The 24,128-nt window shown below is 41.0% G+C and overlaps 2 protein-coding genes across 3 annotated transcripts in view; both read left to right on the forward strand.

The window, feature by feature from the left end:
- Positions 1-24,128, forward strand: part of LOC145437552 (uncharacterized) — a 122,666-nt gene that overhangs the window by 59,165 nt on the left and 39,373 nt on the right. The window lies entirely within an intron of this gene.
- LOC145437546 (copine-5-like) overlaps positions 7,912-24,128 on the forward strand; it is a 33,493-nt gene continuing 17,276 nt past the window's right edge. Inside the window, exons 1-12 of the mRNA XM_080314813.1 lie at positions 7,912-8,117; positions 8,198-8,238; positions 10,233-10,383; positions 15,565-15,604; positions 15,676-15,749; positions 15,886-16,053; positions 16,738-16,884; positions 17,868-17,940; positions 18,004-18,116; positions 19,185-19,305; positions 19,368-19,475; positions 19,566-19,693. Of these exons, the coding sequence (XP_080170939.1) occupies positions 7,981-8,117; positions 8,198-8,238; positions 10,233-10,383; positions 15,565-15,604; positions 15,676-15,749; positions 15,886-16,053; positions 16,738-16,884; positions 17,868-17,940; positions 18,004-18,116; positions 19,185-19,305; positions 19,368-19,475; positions 19,566-19,693 (1,301 nt within the window). The 5' untranslated portion in view covers positions 7,912-7,980. The remainder of the gene's footprint in view (positions 8,118-8,197; positions 8,239-10,232; positions 10,384-15,564; positions 15,605-15,675; positions 15,750-15,885; positions 16,054-16,737; positions 16,885-17,867; positions 17,941-18,003; positions 18,117-19,184; positions 19,306-19,367; positions 19,476-19,565; positions 19,694-24,128) is intronic.

Genomic DNA, 24,128 nt, shown 5'->3' on the forward strand with positions numbered 1-24,128 from the left:
TCGTAATTCAGTCGCTTCCATTTTACGAAATGGTGCGTTTACGTTGGATGTAAACTAAAAATAGTGATGAGTTTCCATAAGCATGAGTAATAACTCTCTTAATGGGATTTTGTGGAACTCATATCCCTTAGCGAGTAAGACTAAAATCGATAGCCACCAGGCAATGTAATAGACCGATATGGATTTTATGTCACCTATGATTAACGTCAACCGCACTTATCCGCTATACGATAAATGGACTTGCTAAGTTTTGTCTGTCAACCGCATAAAATTGTCCTTGTACCTTAATTTTCGAAAGCAACTGTGATCACATAAAATCCTCAAATTGTCCACAATATACTAAATTCCAATAAGGAGACGGGGCGATACTCTTCTGCAAATTCTAAATTTTCCGGGTACATCATAATATAATAGCATGTCCCGGAATATATATATTTCAGTCCGCAAAGTTGACAACTTGAAATGAAGACATTCCTTGAAAACGCAACTCCTCCGTGATCTGTAGAAAACCATTTGCCGTTCGCACAGTTTTAAAGATCGCCTCCGCCATTATACAAATTTTGTTTAGTATACTTGACCATATGCCCGATTACCTTTTCCGGTATTATGAATGCCTATTCCACGAAGATTTCATTCTTGCTCATTGGATCGTCAGAAATGAAAGATATGCTGGATAGTAGGTTACATATACCCTGAGTGTACGTAGTTTCTAGTCTCAGATTGGCACTATAATTTAGACAGTAATAGGACTCGTCTGTCGTCATAACGGTAAACCATCGTCGGAGTCGTTAAGGACATAGTTCATACCATGATAGTTTTCGGAGAATTACAGTCCTTGCGACGTTAAGACGTTTCGCCGGTGTGAATGTTCGAGTAAGATGCAACCAACCAAATTCCTCACGCAATGGGGTCCATCTGTGTAAATCGGGTCGGACATGTCGAATTCGGGCTTGACTTAAAAATATTTCGCGCTTAAGTCGAACCAAACCCAGACGAGCACTCGACAAATCCGTGACATCAAATTTGTGCCGCATTTCGGGCTCTAATCAGGCTACAATTAATCCGCGGGCTCGTATTCATTTCTACCTTCGATAACGCCTCTGCGTCGTCGTGGAGAATCGATGAACTAAAGTATACAGTATACAGTGATCGCTGTCTTTTGAGTCTAAAATCCATGCTTTAGCGCAAACCATGAGGCGGTGCATTACTTAGTCTTAATCAGGCACCCCTGACTCGCGTTAATTAGTTGGATCTGTCGACAATCCTAAGGTCATTAAGCCATAGTGAGGAACCTCGCGTCGTAAAATTATCGATATTGATCGGCCTATCGAAAATCGCCCCTCATCGCAGACGCGTCTCATGAGGATCGCTTCTCGTCATTTCCCTCGAACACGAGTCAAAGTTGACAAGCACATAAAAAGACAAGTCACGCCGGCGCGGTCATTAGGATTCTACGCGCTGATGACCGTAGAGGGGAGAGGGTTGCCTCATCGAGGACAGGGAGACAATTTTTACAATACTGTCGTAACACAAAATAGCCTCGAGGAAATCAAGACTTACAGAAAGATAGTAAGTCAGCAATGCTGGTATCCGAAATTAGTGCACGACATGATGTGTCATTGTATGGAAATATGATGTGGATGAATGTATACAAGGAATGTGGATATGTAGAAGTACGGTAAGGGATAGTAAAGTCACAATGTGACACAAGAAGATGTTTCCATATTAACGTACTCTAGTTCTGCCGTAATCAGAACGAAGATCAAACCTTAGATCCGGGGTGGGCAAACTTTTGAACTCGCGGGCCGCATTCAACATCTGAATCCATTCGCGGGCCGCACTATGTAAAATTGGAATTATAAACCAAAATGCAATATTGGTATTTGATTATATAGAAGGAAATGGAGATATGTGCTTATTTAAAACAAACTTAATTGATTTGATTGCTTTGATGTTATCGTACACGCGTCAGAAACATAGTGGCGAGATTTCATAGGCTGGTCGACCTCAATACCCGATTTCTCAAAACTATTAGAGATGAAGCTTGGTTGTCCCGATTCTTAGAGCAGGATTGAAATATAAATCTGTGAGCAGCGATCTGTTCATAGATTTACTAAATCCGCATTTGGTTCAGTTCCAGGACACACAATGTGGACAGCATCATAACCATGTTAGCTCCAAACACGCTTCTACTATGTGAATATAAATACCCAAAGTCTACGCATATAGAGAACGAATCTACCTAAGACACGCGCGAATCCTTTTTTATAAGCACATCACTGAAATAATTAAAACTGGAGAGGCCAATCTGAAATCCCACTCGTGATCCGAATTATCTCAATCTCGTTTAGGATTTCTGTGATGTTTAGCAGTTGAAAGCTTTCAATCTGCGTAGGCCTTTGAGGACGGGCTGTCGCGCCAGAAATTAAACATAAAAAAAGTAGGAAGTTATAACAGTGGTTCTCATACTTTTTAAGACACGCCCCCCCCCTTATGATGGTGACGGATTTCGCGCCACCCTTATCGTCATCTCACAAAACGCAACCCGGATGCAAGCAAACCAAACGGATAGTTTGATGGCATGGAAGGTTACGACTGCGGATGATAGATTTTGAAATATTAAATTCGGATTACATATATACAGAGAGCAATAAATATGAATCGGATGTAAATCGCGCGGAGCGCGAAAAATTTCAGCAGTTGACTAGCTCAGCTTCGCGTCCCCTTTAGATGCTTTTACGCCTCCAAGGGGCGCGCGCCCCCAGTTTGAGAATCACTGTCTTAGAATGATAAAGGTGAAATATACCAAGAAAAGTTTAATCAAGTCCCTGCATTTCGTTCGATTTTTAGTACGCATTTTATCCACAATGTCTTCGTCATTATCAGCGAGAAATTGCTATCGTTAAAATACATTCATTAAATACCATTTATTCCTTGTATAATGGGGAAATGGGCGAATAAGGTATCGATACACCAAACCGGCCCGCCAAGTACTTAATTTTCCTATTCCGGCCCGCCGACTGGAGAAGTTGCCCGCCCATGGCATATAGCAGGGGCGGGCAACTTCTCCAGTCGGCGGGCCGGATATAGGAAAATTAAGTACTTGGCGGGCCGGATTGCTGAATCGATGCATTATTAGCCCATTTATCCACATATACAAGGAATAAATCGTATTTAAGGAATGTATTGTAACGACAGCAATGTCACTTCAAAGTCATTCATCGCCGATAATGGCGAAGACAATATGGATTTGAGAATAACATTGTCACACAGGCGCCGCCATGTCTGCTTCTCTCTAATCAATCAACACACGGTGCAATCCCTAATTAAGATTTCAAGACGTTCGATAAGCCCGGTCACTCTAATTTACCAAGATATCAATTCTTAAGGGTTGAGTAGGTGAGGAGATAGCGTCGTTGTTCAAATGTGTGACCTAATTAATCTCGATATTGAATTCATGCGGCCCGCGTCCTCTACGAAATTTGAAAAGTGGCCTGCGACCCGTTTTGAGTTGGTGACCCCTGGCATAAGCGGTAGGTGCCTTACAAAAGCCTAGAAGTGTGCCGTGCTACAAGTAGGCGGTTACGGAATCAAAAATAAGAAATATCAGCCTGGTGTACATGACCGATAATGCAGGTCTTCTCGCTTCGACGAACTTACGCGTAAGGTCCACTCTCGCATCGCTGCGCAATGCGCATACACGTATATAATAACATACAGTCACTAAAATTTGACGTAGTACGCAGGTAGTGGGGAATCTCGGCAGACTGGAGCCGCGGGCCACATTATCATGTAAGACGGAAAACTATCCGCGGGCCGTATGTTGCCCGCCCCTGGCATATAGGGAATGATATTTGAATGCCATACGCATCGCTTCCAATCAGCTCACCAATGGGCCTATAAGTAAATGATGGCTTGCGTAATCGCAAGCGGCGCTACTCGCTACACCCACTAGTGTCAGCCGGTTTAATGAAAATGGTATCATGACGATTGCAAATAGGTGACTGAACGGTTAGAATCTAACAAAAGTATTAGCAGACACAGGCCGCTTGAAGTACTTCGGTCTTTGCAAACATTGCCCTGGGAATTCAACTATAACGAGAGGCGTCTTTTTATTTACAACGGCCGTAAACTCGGAACTGGGCGTCATTCCATATCTGCCTATAAGTCAACATGAAAGCTACAGTTAGGGCTCAACTACATAATAATAATTCCGAATGAAAAGACACTTGGCTCTCTTCACATGGTAATGGAGGTATCGCGTAATTGACAAGGTCATAAATAACGTTAAGTTGGAACTCACTGTCTCGCAAAGATCATCATGGTAAATATTATCCTATAGCGAGACTACTAACTTCAGGCATAGAGCGAACTGTTGAACGCCATTGTGAGGTCGTACTGGAAGTGTTTGTAAATTTTATAGTCAAGGTCTAAATCCGGCGACAGGCCGTATACTTAGATTCCGTTGGCCTGTTGTTTGGATCCACGGTATAGTATGTCAGCATAGTAATGGTACAACCAGGGTATGACTGAGAAAGTGAAAGTATTCACTGATGAAGTGAACTTGAGTCACATGCTGCAATCCGTTGCTGTCGAATATATTCAAAGGGGTACTGCGCTCAAAATATGATGAAGTATAAAATTTAAATTAGCAGCGTGAAAACCAGTCATTTCCCTCAGAAGGACAGCGGCTCGTCGCATTTTAAGTACAGCTAAAAGTTTTCACGAGTGGTACCAACCCACTACGTCTATCTCATGGTATCGACGCCATACGTCATCATTCCTCAATCCTCATCCTTTGCAAAATTTTTGAGACGCAGTACTTCACTGTTGCACCTTCTCGGCGTGATCAGGGCGGAGAAGCAATTAAATATAGATGTTAGCCGATATTATAATGGAATTGTGTCCTATGCGGTTTAATTACGGTAAGCAGGCGTACGTTATCGAGGCTCAACCGACGGCGTTCAGCCAGGGATATTTGTGTGCGAAGCTTGTCGTTACTGGTACCAATCATTTTTCAGTCGTTGTTCGTTTGTTTCGTAATATAGGTGTCTGAACGTCGTCAGATAAGCGCCTGTACCGTGCGCCCAATTGCCGTGCATTGTGGTTGGTGAGTCACAGTTCACAATATCAGCTGACTATTTAAAATTCATTCTCGCCTTTGGTCCGGTCGAGAAAGTGCAACAGTCAAGAGATACCTTTCAGACATATGACGCGTGACTTCGATACCACAAACGTGGGTGGAATGGTACTACTCGTGAAAGACTCTTACTTATAATTCGAATGCGGTGACTTTTGAGTAAACTTCTCAATTATTTTCTACACCTTCAGCTTTAATCTACGACCACATAACATTTAGGGCGCAGCAATTCCCTTCAGGTAGCGGCCAATGCGACATGAACCTATATCGCATCGCATTATTAGTAACTTTGGACTTCCCGAACGAATACCGAATGGTAAATAAATGGATTGTATATCATGCATCTAATTTGTTCCACACACTGCTCCCAACACATTTATGTTTAGTGGTTTTGCAAGAAGCCGAGTCGAACTAGTGGTTTCAATCGCTGGAACCGTTAATGGGTGGAAAATATACGTTGGAATCTGTAGGATTACGAAAGCTATCATTTATTCAAGAACGTCCAAGCCCGTCATGTACAACTTTAAAGCTATTAGCTCGAGAATTGGTCGGAGGTGGACGTCGTATTGAAGATACCATTTTTAGTTGCTTTTTTAACGTTATAGACGGAATGCAACTGTAATTACGCAAATGGCACTTGGCGGTTTCATCTTCAATATCTAGTATAGTTCGCGATATAAATGAGGATGGCCTTTGGAATGCAGTCGCTTGTATCGACTGGATACAGCTGAGTCCTTTAAAGTAGTATTATGTATCTCATAATTAAGTGTGCGTATGCCTATATCAAACAGGTGAGGCATGCAATTTGAAAGGCGTAGTGGTACCGTTCGCATAGGGGCGTCTGTAGAAAATATCCATCGGCTTATCGTATACCGCGATAAATCGTTTACAAAAAGTAAGAAAATATGTAATAGAGGTTAAGGAATGATTCACTACTAAACTGCAGGGCCAGAAAATGCGGTCACTGATAACATGGCCCAGATCTCCACTTTGCGATATCACAAGGGTAGATAGTGTTTCTGAGGAACTAGTTGAAGATATGTATTCTGCTACCAGCCGTATACCTATATACAAGGCGCGGAGCGTTATGAATTGCGCTGTCACCTTTTCTCGTATATAGCCTACTGCACAGTGCACAATGCACATGCACAGTGCACAATTACATTGTACATCTGCGATCATAGCTTGAGGATTGTCAGCGCAATATAGAAAATCACATCCCAGACAAGTCATTTGGTGGATTGTCGGCATCATTTACAGTCTACATATAATAACCCAAATCACTGAAATGTGTGTTTCCCCTGGGATAATGCCATTTTGAGATTGGTTTACTGCAGGCGTCGTGGTAAGGAGATGTATATAAAATCTGGTTCGGATTTGGCAATGCCGAACAGCTTTATAATGCGTTGCTTACCGGTGCTGTAGTAATGTATCGCTGCTAATTGCTATTCTACAACCATCCTGTGTTTACCTCGGAATATAATTAGTCTTCATAACATAGCAACAGTCGTGAATGAGTTCACCCCACTGCCAACAAATAAATAAGACTGTATTTTGCTCACTGCGGCACCGAATAATAGGTGTGATGCCATTACCCCAAAATCGGCAGTTTATGTAGCCTAACGTTTAATTTTTTATATCAACAACGGCGGAAAACCCTTTCGGGGAGTCTTGTAGATGTGCGTTCGTATAGAGCAGCACTGTGCCACCTCCGTTCCGCAGGAATAATTGGTGTGTATGAAGTGTCAATCTTGAGTATGGTGCGGGACGGGGAAATATGCTGGACTGATAGGTTTGAGCTAACCTCAAGCGGACCGAGAGATAATCCTAATTGACACTAACATATGAATGTGCGTATGAATTTTTGTCAGTATTCATCCGATCGCCTGAATGTTGTTTACGTGTGATTTCCATCCACATACGTGTAAATAGGGTTGCATTTAGAACAAACGGTTTTAAAAAAGGGCCTTTTAAAAAATGTGTTTTTTTAAGTCGAAAATAAACTAAAAATAAAAACATGTTTTAAATTAGGGCCTTGTTTTAAACATGTTTGTTTTTAAATGATTTTAGTTTTAAATGCGACCCTACGTGTAACCCGATACCGATCCTGACGGGGCCATGCAAATACAGGCCAATTTCGAAGAATCAATATCGAATATCGACTAGGTCTACGCAATTTGCTGGTTATGCCATCAATACGCGTAGCCAGGAAAGAAACTTTTGATGGAGAGCGGGTCAAATTTTTAAATGCTGACCTCTGCCATGAATATCCATTGTCATGCAGTAAAAATGAATGAAGCCACAATGCCCAGGTCTAAAATCATTGGCTCCTGGCTATGCCACTGAATATTAATCATATTTACACAAGATAGGTCGGTAGTAGACCTATATTACTACACTGTACTACGCATTGGAGAACGTACGTCGTACATATCCATTCGTAATTTTATGCTTTCTTGCTACCATACTGTACTGGGTCAGCCTATAAATGTGTATTGCATTGTGCCATATTTTATAATAACGTAATAGTGCGGTGCAAAAACATTTTGAAGCACGATTACGATCCATTTTATCGTACCACACAGTACCAATTCACTGATGGTGGCATGTTTAACACCATTCCTCTTTAGAAAGATTCAACATAATCAGATTTAGATGACTTGCCTGTGAATGCAAGTATTTTTATGTCTGTTGTACAAACGAGACCGTTATTCGTTTACAGTTACTTGATCCACCGAAGTCCGGTGTGTTTTCATGATTGATGCGGTATGTTATTTCTTCTTGTCGCAGCGACATATATCGTACCTATTTGACGTATTAACAATTTATGTGATTCCTGTATGCGAGCAAGTATGGTAGATGTTTTCCAAACACAAGGAACGCAAACGTCCGCAGAGTATGGTAATTTCATGGAAGCTGACGCTTGGAGTATGGGAGCCATCCATGGCTTCAAAATTGAACTGTCACTGTCTTGTAGGTGAGATCTCACAGTGATAGAGCTTTGGATCCGTTTGAAAGATTCCATGTTCATCAACGGTATTATTCTATTTTACTCAGGGGCGTAATTGATGGAGACTTACTGACGAAGTCTGATCCAAGTAAGCCTTTGTGAGATGCGGAATTATTGATATTAGGATTGGATATCGCACCAATGAAACACGGCCCTTATCACATATCTTAAAAGGGCACTGCACTCAAAAAATGATTTGGGCAATGTGAAGGGCAAAACGGCTCCGCAGCTCCGTTACGGTGGCGTTGTGAAAAAAAATGGCTGCGGCCAATTTTTTTTTCATTTTTTCAGTGCAGTGCCCCTTTAATGCACCCAACTGGAGCGGAGATCTCATAGTTCTCAAAAGAGTTGTGGATGTCACCGGTAAATGATACTGTGCCATTGCGTAACCACAAATATAGTTCTTCTGCACAACTCTGAAGGTATATATTCGTAACTTTTAATTTGACTAGGGCCGTAACTGCCGCACCCCAAACTCCGCAATTGGAGGGGCCTTAACTGGACTGGAAGGGGGCCCAAAATTATTTCGCTAATCATCATAAATTATATGTTATTTTGTGGGAGATTTCCTACAACTTGAAATATTTTCTTCGCGCGATTTAATGTAAGTAGATGTGCACTTTCTAATATGGGTATACCATCAGCGCCCCAAGAAAAATACGCATCATTTATAAAATTCATATGCATTTCGACGCCAGCCATTACCGCTCCACGACACATCGAGACTTCTGAAGTTTCGGTCAACATGTGACTTCGCGATGTGTGTTATCAAATATAACCTTGGCCGAAAATGACCACCGCATGTTGGCCAAAACGATCAATACATATATTGCCAATTGTCCATGTCTATAGGCAGTCACGAAATAGTCCTAATAATCGTTTAGTTCTACTTTTTCATCTGAACAGGACCCATACAATGTACAATGCGATGTAATGAACAGATAGGAAGAAGGATGCCGAATTACGCGCAGTTGTGGTCTATTAGACTGACATCCACCTCGGCCTAGAGTGCCCGATGTCACAGTTCTTTTCGATGTTGATCTCTTGAACCCACGGCCGTTTCTAGTTCTTTCCATTCCTTGTGAGTGCTTTCTTTCGTCAGGTCTTTTTCTGGGCTTTATTGAAGTATTGGGGATAGAAAAAAATGTATAAAATAATTATTGCTGCACAACACACGAGTCGACGTTCTGTCTGGCACTGATTGCTTGAATTAATAACTTGCTTCGCGTCTGGGGCTTAGTACCACTTGGTTATCTAATATCCTGTATCACTCAGCCTGCAATGCGGGAGAAACTCAGAATGACCAAATTTGAATAGATCTATTTACAAAAGTGATGCTATGCAAGCTGTACAGTGTACATTAGGGCTCTTCAAAAATGACTTTTTTTCTCAAATCGTACTGGCTACTTGATAAAATTAATAGGTTACATAATTTAAGTCTACAGAAAAAATTTGGTTCAATTCCAGCCAGTAACCGTATTGCTACAGGAGAAGAAAGTTTCAATTTATTATATAAAAGTAAATTAAAAAAAATTTGAACATTTTCTGTTCACCCCATGAAAGTGTTAGGCTGTCTATAGAAACGATGCTCACCAAATTTGGTTCAATTCCAAATAGTATTTACGGTGAGCACAACTATAATAAATAAACAAAGAATCGGTCACCGTAAATACTATTTTATTCGAATCCAAATTTTTCGACGACAATAACTCCGCTTCCGCTGGTTGGAATTGGAACAAAGTTGGTGAGCATAGTTTCTATAGACAGTCTAACACTTTCATGGGGTGAAGAGAAAATTTTCAAATTTTTTGTTATTTATTTTTATATATTAAATAGAAACTTTCTTCTCCTGTAGCAAAGCGGTTACTGGCTGGCATTGAACCAAATTTTGTGCGTAGGCTTAAATTAGGTAACCTAACAATTTTATCAAGTAGCCAGTACGATTTGAGAAAAAAAGTCATTTGTGAAGAGCCCTAGTGTACTGTACATATCATGTCATCAGCTCGTACCCTTAGCATCTGACTTATGTTTCCACTCTGAGGACTTTTGTTGTCGAACAATTGACATACATTATTCTTGCAGTGATAGTGATGTACCTTCAAAGCCCTATAAGCAAGATATGGAGGGAAGTTGGTCGCACGGAGACGGTGTACAACACGCTAAATGCGGACTTCGTGAGGAAATTTGTGGTCGACTACTACTTCGAGGAACTACAGCGGTTGAAATTTGAAGTGTAAGTGATCAGATTGCAATTGCTTGCTACAATGATTTCGATGATCTGCCCGTCGTCTCTGATAAATCGATGATTGAAATGCATGGTATAGTCGACATTATGCATCACTTTAGATCAGGAGCGGCCAACCCGTGACCCGCGAGAAGGTTTTGAGTGGCAAGTGAGTTAATTCTCGAAATTAGTTATAGTATCAAAAAACAAGTTAGCCTGGTAATTTATTGTGAACCTGAAATACAAACCTAAAGTTTGATTAGCCTGATCGCGAACTGCGTGGGATGTTGATGACTAAAATATTAGTTCCGACGCATTGACGTATAGCCGGGGGCCATCCACAATTTCGTCGATCTTCGTATATGACCATAAAGCAGGCCTGGGCAAAGTGCGGCCCGCGAAAGGTGGCTCGAAATTCACAACAATAAACCTGCATTTTGAATGTTTATGCGTGGACTAAAACTATAGGATGTATGAACTAAACAGGAAATTCGTTTATTTTGAAGTATGTTCATTAATATGCCACGATTACCCTGCCTATATACGTACCTTGCATGCGTATCCAGATTCAAAATAAAGGCAATGTGGAAAAGCATGAGTAAAAATCGAATTCACAAGAAATCACTATTTCCATAAAGTTTAGGTCAAACCTTCTTTGTTGCCATTGTCACATTGCGCATTATACGGTACGTGATTCAAATTGTTACTCGAGGCGTTTTCAAATCCCTAATTCAAAAAACAAGTCATTCAGTGCTCGCGACTACTATATATGACTCATCATATCTATCACCCATAAAGGATGAGCGAACGTGTCAAAAAGAGAAAGCCAAAAGTTAAAACTCACAGATGGTTTGGAAGAGCACTAAATATTTGTATACTGGAGTTACGGATAAACCCGCTCTTTGTAGTTTTTGCCGAGTATAGTGCCGAGATTAAGGATTTGATTATCACAAAAACACGAAACACTCGGTCAAGGGAGGGCGAATTTCAGAAAAACTGCAAACTTCGCTCAACATCAAGGGCATTTGAGCTGCACTGCACACTGGTCGGAATGCAGCAACAAAGACAAGCATTGTACTATCCCATATACATTTCAGTGCAGTGGTTCTCGAACTGGGGCCTTAAATGAATCTCAAGGTAGGCGTGAAGCTGAAGTAATTTTTTTTCGCGCTCCTCGCGATTTAATCCCTGTTTATACTTTATTGCTCTGAGTATTGTCCGACTTTGATATTACAAAATCTTCTCATCAACATCTATAACCTTCCATGCCATTAAACTATCCGTCGGGATTGCTAGCATGCTGGTTGCTCTTTTTAATATGTTGTGATATCATAATAGGGGGGGGGCTTGGGCGTGAAATTTTCACTATAATAAAGGGGGCGTGTCTAAAAAAAGTTTGAGAACCACTGTGTTAGTGTCTTAATAGAAGAACGTGGATAGGGGTTTAAAGAGAGTTAAAGATTTATCATGTTTAACATTGTTTCGACTCATGACGGCAAATAAATATTTTTTTAATTAACCGCCACTTTCTCATTACCTATAGGTAATCAACATCAACGCATTCACTGAGCAGCATTTATTAACAATGTAATTTAGAAAAAAATTAATATACGCTGGAGAATATATAGCTAAAAAATTTCACTCGGCCCGCCAAGGTATTTTCTAGTTCTCGGTTTCTGGCTCTTCTATTGGTGAATTGAATCAAACTATATTATTCGCGTCGTCCAACATGCCACTTGGCGCATGCACTCACAGAAAGATCGTCGGCGATGAAACATTTGCACAAAATGATAGATGCATGATCACTGAAATCTTCGATATTGATATGTTGAAGCGGCGATTAATGATGTCCCGGACAAATGATCCCAGCGGTATACAGAAGCGACCCACAATATATGCAACTAACATTATTATTGACCGAATTCATTCATTACTTTGGAAAAAATTCGTGCTTCGCGAGGCTAGGACTAGGGCTGGGCAAAATCGAGTACCTGAGTGATTCGATTCAGAATCACGCAATATGCTTCGAGTCGAATCGAGTAATCGAGTATCACTCACTATATGACGTCATAACATAATGTAATATGTCAACGTTCAAATATGTACTGTACCTTTTATGCGACCACAACGAATATAGTGCCTGTTATCCATCACATTAAAGATACTTTGGTATTTCTTCGACCATACCGATTTCATGGCACTTGGTGACAATGTTGTGGAATGATCATGACTTCAGAAATGTGCTATTTCCAGTAACGTTCGTAGCTTTGTACTATATGCTTCGTATGCTACGATACGGCCAATCAAGGTTTCAAGGTTTCGACAGAGAAAATTAGTATAGAAACTATACTTCTCGCTGATAAATTAACTTTCAGTCGCGAGGAACGTATAATTTCAGTGCTAGAAAAAATTGTCTTATAGTACTAGACTCGAATCATTAAAATTAATACTCGATTCAGATTCAAGTACTCGAATCATTGTGCGCCCAGCCCTCGCTACGACATGTTGCACGGCCTTTTCATGACATAATTGTTATCGATTTTCGTGCGTATAGTGATATATATGTATAGTATTTTTACCGTTACCTAAACAGGTTCGCTTCGATCGGATGACTAAAAAAGGAAAGGAAGGGACGTAGTTTATTTTTGACCTTGATGTTTTTGCGGCATATACACCGACTCATGATACACATACACACGATCTGCGCATATGCATACCATGAGTGCATGATGTGCATATGCCGCTGGATAAGGAAGTGCAGATATAGCCTTTACGGCTTTCTATAAGTCATGCACCACCCCTCCATGCTATCCCAGTAATGCATGAGCGCCAAGCAGGGAAGCCATCAACATTCAACATTCAAGTGACCCGCGCAATGTTTCGTAAATCTCATGTGACCCTTTGGCCGAACAGGTTGGCCATCCCTGCATTAGCTGATTATACTATTAATGAAGAATACGTCTGTACCAAGACCAGTGGCCCTATACGCCAGTGATCGGGAACCTTTTTTGTCCGAAGAGCCATATTGGCTCTATTTTTTCCATCTCAACTTCGAAATAGCCATGCATGCCAATCAACTGTAACGTCACAATTGAAAATTCAGGATGTCATGGTAGGACTAATTCGAACTCGCTACATGGGATTCCTCGTGTGCGCCATATTTTCTCTGTGAAATCTGGTATTTATTGTTCGGAAATGAAGGCCGAAACGAGAGGTATAGAACAGACGGGCCAAGCCTTCCCCTTGATAACGCAATTCAATCAAAAGTAGATTAGAAATTATTATAACTGATATTAATCGAATGCGACTGTCATACTGATTACGAAAATCTAAATCAGGGGTTCTCAACCCGCGGCCCGCGACATCTTTCACTATGAGCGCAATTACTACTGGCACAGTATTGTTACATATTAATTTAGATACTTAGCACACTTATCGCACCGTCTCTGTTTCGTTTGATTAAACTGATTCTTTAATGTGTTGTGGTTTCTTGATATATGGTCGAGTTTAGATTCTTATTGTTTTGAATCGGTATTCGTACAGTTTCATCTGGAGTTATACATATCGCCTGATCATAGAAAAAACCGTTGCTAGCTAGGTGTCAAACCCAGCAATCCATATTTTGAGGCATTTGGTAAAATTGCCGACTACACGTTACAAACGTATGGTTCAAAATTGCTTGGAATATCGCTAAACCAAAGAAATCTGCAAGAAAAGATGTGTTTTCAACAAAACTTTGCTATACTGTGTCAATCTTTGCTGTTTCCGGAATTTAGCAGCAAGGGACACGTCACCTGACAAATTTCGAAGCTACATTTGTCTGATTCAACTGTGACGAGAAGAGAAAAAGCAATGTCAGTCGATCTTTTGTTGCATATTGTGAAACACGTTGCTGCGTAGACAACTTTAGCCTAGCATTGTACTAATCCACGGACATTGCAACGTTAATTAAATGAGAGTATTTTGTCGGAGTGCACAAATTTGCAAAGGTAATGCTGGCCGGGCAAACGTGGGGAGAGCGGACGAGCAAAAAACATCAACTTGACGAAGCTGACTTAATTTTGTCCCTATTGGTGCAGGGCTCCAGCCATGGGAGAAAAGAAGGGTTGATTGGTTTGGTCAGAAATTACCCCGAACAGTAGACTTCTACTCATATCACTGAGAGCTCAAAGTGACAATGGCCTCTGTAACGAAAAAGTTACCGTAATTTTATACTTGCTCGCTCACGCATTGAAACAGACAGTTCAGTTCTCTCTGATGCAAGGGTTTGAAGCTGCACATGCCGACTTGGGAACGATTGCAATGCACGCTCGATGAAGAGATTTACTTGTGCCGCCGGAAGATGACACAATCTCACTAGAGACAGCAACTGAAAACTTGTGAACGCTGTCCATCAATGCTGTAGAATGCATAAAAATGCGCTAAATGCCCATATACGACTGGTCAATAGGCTATACATAAGCCTAAATTTAATTGTAGTCCACAAATACACGGTAATAATGTTCTGCGGCCCGCAGAGGTTTTTGCTGTTAAAATGCGGCCCGTTATACAAGGAAAGTTGAGAACCTCTGATCTAAATACTTATCGACTTTACAAAGTATTCGGCGGTAATATAACGTTGCGCTACACGCCTACATTTTATCGACGGTACTACACAGAACTATACTTACCGATCAAGAACGTGGATAGCTATGACGTTGTTTGTAATTCGAGTTTGTAATTGTTACATTCACAACAGTTCATTTCGCGACGTAGATCAGGAAGACAATGCGTATTTGAAAACTGCGTTTTGAAATGGGCGGCGCCGTGTCTGCTAAGCTCTTTCATTAATCAACGTATCGCACAATTCAAGATTTCTAGTCGGGTACATAGAATTCGCGAGTGATATTGGCCGCCGGCGTGACAGTAACTTAAATTTGATGGTTTTGAAAAGAGGGTTCCGAACACCTAAACCCGAAGACGACATTGTCTTTTCTTCTCCAAGGCATGTTTATTTGTTTATACTGCAACGAGAATAAATATTTTGGCCGTTATGAAAATTGACCAACAAGTCGCTGCAATATTGATCAATTCAATACAAAAATAATTATTTGGCAAAGAGCCATATATTATACCCAAGAGCACAAGCCATAGGATCCCGACCACTGCTATACGCTATATGTCTCTCAACAGTCATTCGTCAAATTCCAGGTACGATGTTGACTCTAAAAGCGACGATTTGAAAAAGCACGTGAGTTGGCTACATATACTGTTGAAATGTTGCATTGCTGACAATACCCACGTCAATTATCCCGATTCCAGACCTATCTCGGACGGTGCTTCTGTCTTCTCGGACAAATCGTCAGGGCCAAACCAAGATACCACGCAACGTTGAGGTGTATAATCTCTGATCAATTGTTGTTTCTATAAAGTGATCAAAGCATACCGTTTTATGATTGTCCAATAGTTTCGCCGAATTAATTTTATCTCGTCTCAGTATAGATTTTCGCGGTAATCGTAACGTTGTTTCAGTATTGAAGGTAAACCAGACAGAGGAACGGTTATCATAGCCGCGGAAGAACTAACGCCGTTCAAGGAAAGCGTTTATATGGAGTGGAGCGCAAGAAAATTGGATCGCAAAGATATATTCGGAAAATCCGATCCGTTCATGGTTATATCAAGACAAAATGTTGACAGAACGTAAGCCGCAATAGGCCCTTCAGTACAATACATACGAAATGAATGAAATAAATTGTAGAATAGGTATTTCTTTGTATTGACAAGTCGCATACCGCCGGATTCGTAATACTCCGTTGGAATGATCACAAATATTACTCATAAGTCTATGGGATCGCCTCACAAGTTTCGGTGCAAAAAGGCTCCTCTGGAGTCTGAACAGGGATGCATTACAATTGCTGGGCGAAGTCGATGTATTAATATAATCAATAGCTACAACTTCATTGCCATGCAAATACAAATATTATGAAGAGGATCCGGCAAACAGCTCATCACCTTCTAAATCTAAATCGAGCAGTTTTGTAATTTTTAGTCCTGCACTGCAATATCTATCATATCGCAAACTATAGGTAGGAAAATATGGGCCAGCGTATCATGGACACTCCTAATGGTATTCAAATCTGAAATGTAGCATGGAATATGGCATGACATGACATATTTCACTAAAGAAATGATATTTCATTCATCAACATCTCACATGCGTCTGTATCACATAAAGGGTCCTAACTAATAAATATCAATAGGATCGCATGGCCTGTCACCTCCGATATAGAAAACAAGACATGGAAAAGACGGTTCCGAAGCTAAATCGATGTCCGTCAACGGTGAATATTTTGAAACTTTCTCATCCTCCAAAACTTATTTCAGATACACAATCTGTCACAAAACCGAGGTGATTAAAAATACCCTTAATCCTAAGTGGAGGCCCACGGAAATACCGGTTTCGACGTTGTGTAACGCCGACTATGGAAGGAATCTGAAGGTAGAGATTTTCGACTGGAATCGTGGCGGAAAGTGAGTGTTAACTAACGTAGTCTCTAAATGTAGGGTTACCATATTTTTGAGAATCTGAAAAGAGGACACTTTTTCAAAATTTTCAGCCTTACATTACCGGTGAAAAATCCGGAAAAATTGGTAAATTTACTCCGAGTTTGTAGTTGATTGACTAAAACAAAGGTCAACTTTTCGGCTCGACTCCTGACGTAGCCACTTTTAATGAGTTTTTCCGTTGGTTCACTAAGAAAGGTCGTCTTTCTGGCTCAACTCCCGAAATGCCCGCCGGATCGTTACTTGAGTGCTGATTCCCTATATCTCATTCGAATTTGGATTATGAATAAAATAGTATTTACGGTGACCAATTCTTCAATTATTTATTATTGTGGTCCCCACCGTAAATACTATTTTATTCAAATCCAAATTTTTCGACGGCAATAACTCCGCTTCCACTGGATGGAATTGAACCAAATTTGGTGAACATTGTTACTATAGACAACCCAACACTTTCATGGGGTAAACCGAAAATTTTCAAATTTTTGGTTATTTATTTTTGCATAATAAATCGAAAATTTCTACTTCCGTAGCAATGCGGCTACTGGCTGAAAGTAAGCCAAATTTGGTGTGTAGGCTTAAATTAGGTAACCTAACAATTTTATCAAGTAGCCAGTACGATTTCAGAAAAAAAAGTCATTTTTGAATGCCCCTAATGGTAACCCTGCTGAATATTCACGACATATAATTGTGATTGAACTAAAATTGACTAAGTCGAAACAATATATCCATGTATACGATTACGCTCCATAGCCTAATGACATTAAGATGCCGGAATCCTCTGGTTTGGAGTGATAGCTCCATACGAACAGTATATCGTATCTCAATCGTTATATACGCTACGCCTTTATTTCCATAGGATATTGTTTAGTATGATATGAATCACACGTTATACGTGGTTAACGTACTTATGTAAAATTGTTCATTCAAGTCTTTAAATGCTCCAACAGGCATAGCATGATCGGTACGTTCTCGACAACTCTAAAAGATTTAACCGAAAGCGACGGAGAAAGAATATTCAGAGTACTGACTAACAGTTCTACTGACATTCTACGAATAACTGAAACCATTCGAATCTTTCTCCAGTGTATGAATCCGAAAAAGAGACTGCAAAAGGGTTATCTGCATTCTGGTGAAGTGTGTCTGAAAACATGTCGACTGGAAAACCGCCCGTCTTTCGTAGATTTCATCAAATCAGGGTATGGCCTATCTATAGTAGGCTATGCGTTCCGCATTTTCGTGAAGCAATTTTATTTGCATTAGCAAGATTAGCCCTAGTAGACCATGCTAATGATTAAACACAAACTCCAGCTTTCTGCTTGGCTGCAGAATATACGAATTCCCATCTTGCATCAAGAGCTTGATTGATCCTCAATAGCCTAAGATAGTCAAAGCTCTTGAGTGACATGACACATATTTAGTTCAGAGGCGCGGGGCTAGGGTTGCATTTAAAACAAATGGTTGTCCAAAACGCTTTGTTTAAAACATGTTTTAGAGACAGTGTTTTAAACAAAGGCCTTTTAAAAAATATTTTTTTTTTCAAGTTGAATAATTGTGCCATAATTGTGTAAATATACTTTCCAAAAACACGTTGTATGATTCTACGGACGATATAGCTGACTTGAACGATATGGGATGGTTGGAAACCTCGAAATAGTCGGTTCAACAGCTATTGTACGTAGACATAGATCATTGGTACGGAATGAATGTTCTGATGATGATGACTACCGACCGTTTGAATGCTGCAAGATGATGTAGTCCTAGTTGAAGATATTTTTGATCCGTATATGACAGGGGTTCGAAGCCGATTTCGTCAAAGGAGCTATAGTTACCCTATATTTTCAATTGTGAATACCATGACGTCACAATTTAGTATGCGTGACGTCGTGGCTTATAACAAACAATAAAAGCATGTTTCAAACAATGACCTTGTTTTAAACATGTTCGTGTTAAATTGATTTTGTTTTAAACACAGCCCTACGCGGGGCATTTTTAATGATTGTATGCTGTTTCCTTCCTGTCAATCGTGGACGGGAATCCCATGTTGTCTGTACCCCAGCAAACCGCAGTAACATTATTTGCACATCCAGCACACCTGAAGCAAGCATACCATTTCCCCATCCTCTCTTTTCTCATTACTGATGTAACACATCCTCTCGCAATCGCCTCCAAGCTAAAACCGGCATCCCCAATAATCTCCGGGGCTCAACTAAAAAGGTTTCATTACTGCTGTGAGGATCAATGATATATCGATCTCAACATTACAGAACGGAGATGAACTTCGTTGTGGCCATCGATTTATCTTCGTCGAACGGCAGTCCAGATAGCAATACTTCGTTGCATCACAACGACCCGAACAAACCAAACTATTATCATCAAGCAATCAAAGTTAGATATTCTCATTTGCTAAATATATTCTTTTATAACCTGAATCAGAAATCCTTCTGTAGGCAGTTGGAGAAGTAATACAGCATTACGATACCGACGGACTCTTTCCCGCATACGGGTTTGGTGCAGAACCACAAGCCAGCAATACATCGTGCGGATTTTTTCCGCTGGTAGGTATCTGACAATGTGCACTCGTATGTCTTATCAGCAGCATGATACCATCTCCATGAAAGAAGCTCTGCAAATCATACTATTTGCAGAACTTCGATTCATCTAACGACCGCTGCCACACGATTCAAGGTGTTCTCGACGCTTACCAAAACTGCTTGACCAAAATCAAACAAATCGAACCGACGAATTTCGCACCGATTGTAAAGGAACTTTCTCGGTATGTATGTGGGTATTAGGGTTGTTCAAAATTTGGAAAATGTTTGGAATTATGCGTGTCCATCGCTTATTCTGTAGATTATTGTTAAAAAACAATAATGGGCTTGAAGGAAGCTCGCAGGAAAGCCGCTAACATTTGTCTAAATGCGTTTGAAAGTCGTTGTTGAAGAGTGGGCGGGCAACCGACAGCAGAGGCGGGCAATCACGAAACCACGGTTCTTGATTGGGTAATCGGCTAAGCTTCACTGATTACTGCAACAGCTGACTCGGATTCGGGAGCTTGGCTTTACTAAATTGAAAGTCTGTTTTGCTGAGGTAGAGTCTGTTAGTAGCGGTTGTGGTTCTGTACTAGTGCGGGGCGGATCGACAAATTCTCTGGTCCGGCTCCGATCCGGTTGTTCAATTCTCTGGTCCGGCTCCGATCCGGCTCCGGCCGTATCCGCAAAAGTACTGATCCGGCTCCGATCCGGTCCGGCCAAAAATGAAAAAGTCCGGCCAGAAATCCGGCCTTACTCGGTACGGAGGTTCCGTGAATTGATAAATATGCCTCGTTTATGTTCACACTGGCTTGGAGGTTACTTACGTGTGGTTGGTTAGTAGTTATATAGTTATAAAAGTCATGCTTATCCATATAAAAGTCATGCTTATCCATATAAAAGTCATGCTTATCCATAGAAATTCTGGCCGGATCAAAAAAGTAGTGATCCGGCTCCGGCCGTAAGAGAAAAAGTACTGATCCGGCTCCAATCCGGTCCGGCCAAAATTGTAAAAATCCGGCCGGATATCCAATCCGGCTCCGGTCCATGCTCCGCACTATTCTGTACAAGCGCGTTGTGGGTTGATGAGTCATTAGTAGTACTGTAACATGTCTTCTTTGAATGCTTCAGAGTCGATAACAGTAGTTTATGATTTGGAGCAACAATAGTGCAGTCATGGCAGAGGCAAAACGGCGAAAGATTGCACACATGCCGCAGCGAAGAACAAGATCCAAATCTGAGCAGTACTTGCCTACTTGGTCGGATATACTTGCAATTACATCTGTGGCTCGAGATTACCCACTATACGAGAAGTGAAGAGTTACTTGCTGCATCTGAAAGAGCATTGTCCTCAGTCAACCCCTACTCATGAACTATGTACTGTGGTGATGGATGATGTAATGACTGTGTGGAAAATGGCGAGAATTGCGACAATGCAGAAATCACATGTGGTGCGATCACTTCAAAACCTGCACGAAAGATGGCGTGATCTGAAAAAGAATCCGAAACAGGAAAGTGATTCCAAGGGTAAGAGGAGAAAATTCACTGATAATTTGGACAAGCTGTGGGATATTGGAGGTAGACAGTGGCGGCTCGTCCTATAGGGCAACTGGGGCATTGCCCCACCTAAAATTCTGTTCAATAACAATTTAACCATTTATAGACGCACAGCAATCAGTATATACCGAGATCACGGCGAAACCCGCATTATTCTTGTGCTTTCGCTAACAAATGCCCAGCCCATACATAGCGAAGTCTCTGCGAAAATCGAATTCTCTTCTGTGTTTTCGCTTTGTGAATGCCTAGACGGGGCTTGCCCCGGTAGCGCTCATAACAAGCTTTCACTATCTATTCTCTCAAAGCCGCGCACAATAAAGAAACGGTGATTTACTCTCTCCTATTCGTAAAATGGCCGAGCAAGTGGGGCAACTATGCCTGTCGCCCTTAAGGTGTGATGTAACACTCGTATCTATATCTGAACTCGGTTACCGTGATATGCGTTGACTCGACCTTTGCTGGTATATGTCGATTTTGACGGTGTTTCGCACCATGATAATTCTTGAAACTTGGTACGATATGTCGTGAAGGTAGTATTTAGCACTGCTCCAAGTTTCAGGCTTGCTACTCAAAGATAAGGGTGGTAATTTCGTTTCCGAAGTTCAGCGTGTGCTGATCTATCATGTACATTGTACAGCAAACAGATTTTACTCAAAAGTCGGTATTGGTCTCCATTGATTTTGACGATGTTCCATACCGAGATCGGTCATGATATTTGGCACAGTAAGTCTTAATGTTAGTATCGACCGCTGTAATAAGTTTTAAGTTTGTCACTGAACTATGTGGGTGGTAATTTCGTTTCCAAAGTCGAGTGAGAGCTGACTCTTCATTTATCGCTAACAGATTTACGCAAAAGCCGTTATTGGTCTCTATTGATTTTAACGATGTTCCATACCTAGATCTGTCATGAGCTTTTGCACGGTATGTCTTGATTTTAGTATCGAACGCGGTGCCAAGTCTTAAAGTTGACGCTCAATGATTGAGGCAGTTATTTCGTTTTCGAGGTCGAGTATGGTAGAGATGCGCGCTGATCTGATACTTAGCCTACCTACATCATTGCGGATCTCCCGGAAAAGCCGGTGTCTGTCTGTGCTAATCTAGTCTGCGTTCCATAACGAGATCGGTGATGATATTTCCAATGGTATATCTCGATGATCGCATGAAACAGCTAACTAAGATTCTCGGTTTGCATTCAAATATTCACATAATTTTATGTTCGCCAATGTGCATTTCACTGTGAAATTGTGGCCTTCAAACCATTTGCTTACAATCCCCTGTCAAATGCGATAGCTATTTCATTTTCGATGTCGGCTAACGATCAGCCTATTCCTCGATCTATTTTACTCAAAGTTCGGTGTTCGTCTGTTTGGATTGATTTTGACAGTGTACCATGCCGGAATGGGTTATGAGATTGCGAATGCTACTTCTCGATGATTTCATGTAACAGTATGCTAAGTTTTTGGCTTTCATTCATGTATTTATTGATTAATATATTTTCCAACGGCGATTTGGCAGCAGACAGTAAGCCGTATGTGTTGCGTCACAATCTCCAGTTTCAAGGCCAAAATGTACTATGTTGTTCCGAGACCGAAGTTCCGAGGCTGCTGTCCTTAGTTCTTCAAAGACCATTCAAATTGATGTTCTGGATTCAATATGACAGGCCCAATCTATGAGATAACAATTGCGTATGTGTCCGAAGTCGTTGACCTTTGCAGTTAGGCTTACGCAATCTCTCGAGTTCTAGTCATTGGAATTAGTCTGGTCAAGTCAAGTGCGAACATGAATCGTATTGAATCTTTGCTCCGTACGTAGGCTAGTTTACGCAGTTGCCTTTAGAGCGAAAATTAAAGGTCTAGAAGACTACTCCTTGTCGCTTCGACATATTCCTGTCTTTTCATTGTATCGCATTTTTGTGGTGTATTGAACTGATAAAATTGCTAATAAACCAATGATGATGATGATAGAAATTGTCCAGTCCATTGATCCAATCGTACGCCGGGTACCTCCGCTGCCTATCACCTGGTCATAACTCGTAACCACCAGCTCAGTGGTCGTAACACACCAGGATCGTGTACGAAACACTTTCGGACGGCCTATCGATTTGCGTAATCTCTAACTCTACCATGAAATCATAACGCATGCTACTAAGGATGACCTGATAATTGATTCGTGGCATAGGGACGATTCTTAGTTCACGTACATTATGTAAAATAATCCTTTGATGAAAAAAAAATGAATAAAACATTTGTTACCACACTTCAAGTCACGGCTCACCGGCAAACCTCTCGCGGCACCTACGTTAAAATCACTGTTGTCGGGAAATTCATGTGACCATCATATTAAAGTTACTTTTTTACGTTGAAAAACGTCATTGTGACGTCATGTTGATAAAAGTCGCTCGCAGCCCTTGCCCCACCACCCGATATTGTCACGAGCCGCCACTGGAGGTAGAGATGCCATAACAACAATAGAAAATGACATTTATCTATCACATGAAAGAGAGCTTGAAGACATTGCATTTTATGAAGATCAACGGCAATCTCGCCAGTCATTAATGTCGAGAAGAGACAAAATTCTGGCTAAAGACCTCAAAAAGAAAACAGCAGCCATTGCAGATCAAACTGTTGATAACGTTTCACACGACTCAAGTTGTGACTATGTTGTTTTAGCATCTTCATCATCTTCAAAAGAGGGTATGAAGCTTTGTCAATTGTTCTATATTGTCAACCTCAATACTCGGAAGGAAAACTACTTGGAATTCAGAAGATACAAAGTGCGGCAGGTCAGATACAAGCTGAAACTACTTTCGACATAATTAAAAAGTGGGATATACAATATGCTGTAACAGCTTTGGTTTCGACACCACAGCAAGCAACAGCGGCTGGAAGAAGGGTGCAGCGAAGATCCTTGAGGACCTTCTAGGAAAGAAGGTTTTTTAACATGCGTGTCGCCACCATGTGTATGAGCTAGTAGTCAAATACGTCTGGAAATGTTTATTTGGAAAAGCAACAACCGGACCAGAGAACACATGGTTTGCTCACCTTAAGAAGAGCTGGAGCAGTCTTGACAGAAAACAGCAATTCAAGACTCTGACTATTCCTATATGCTTTAAAGAACGAGCAG

Source organism: Botryllus schlosseri, chromosome 4, assembly GCF_051294905.1.
Source record: "Botryllus schlosseri isolate E-star chromosome 4, Bs_hap1, whole genome shotgun sequence".
NCBI lineage: Eukaryota > Metazoa > Chordata > Ascidiacea > Stolidobranchia > Styelidae > Botryllus > Botryllus schlosseri.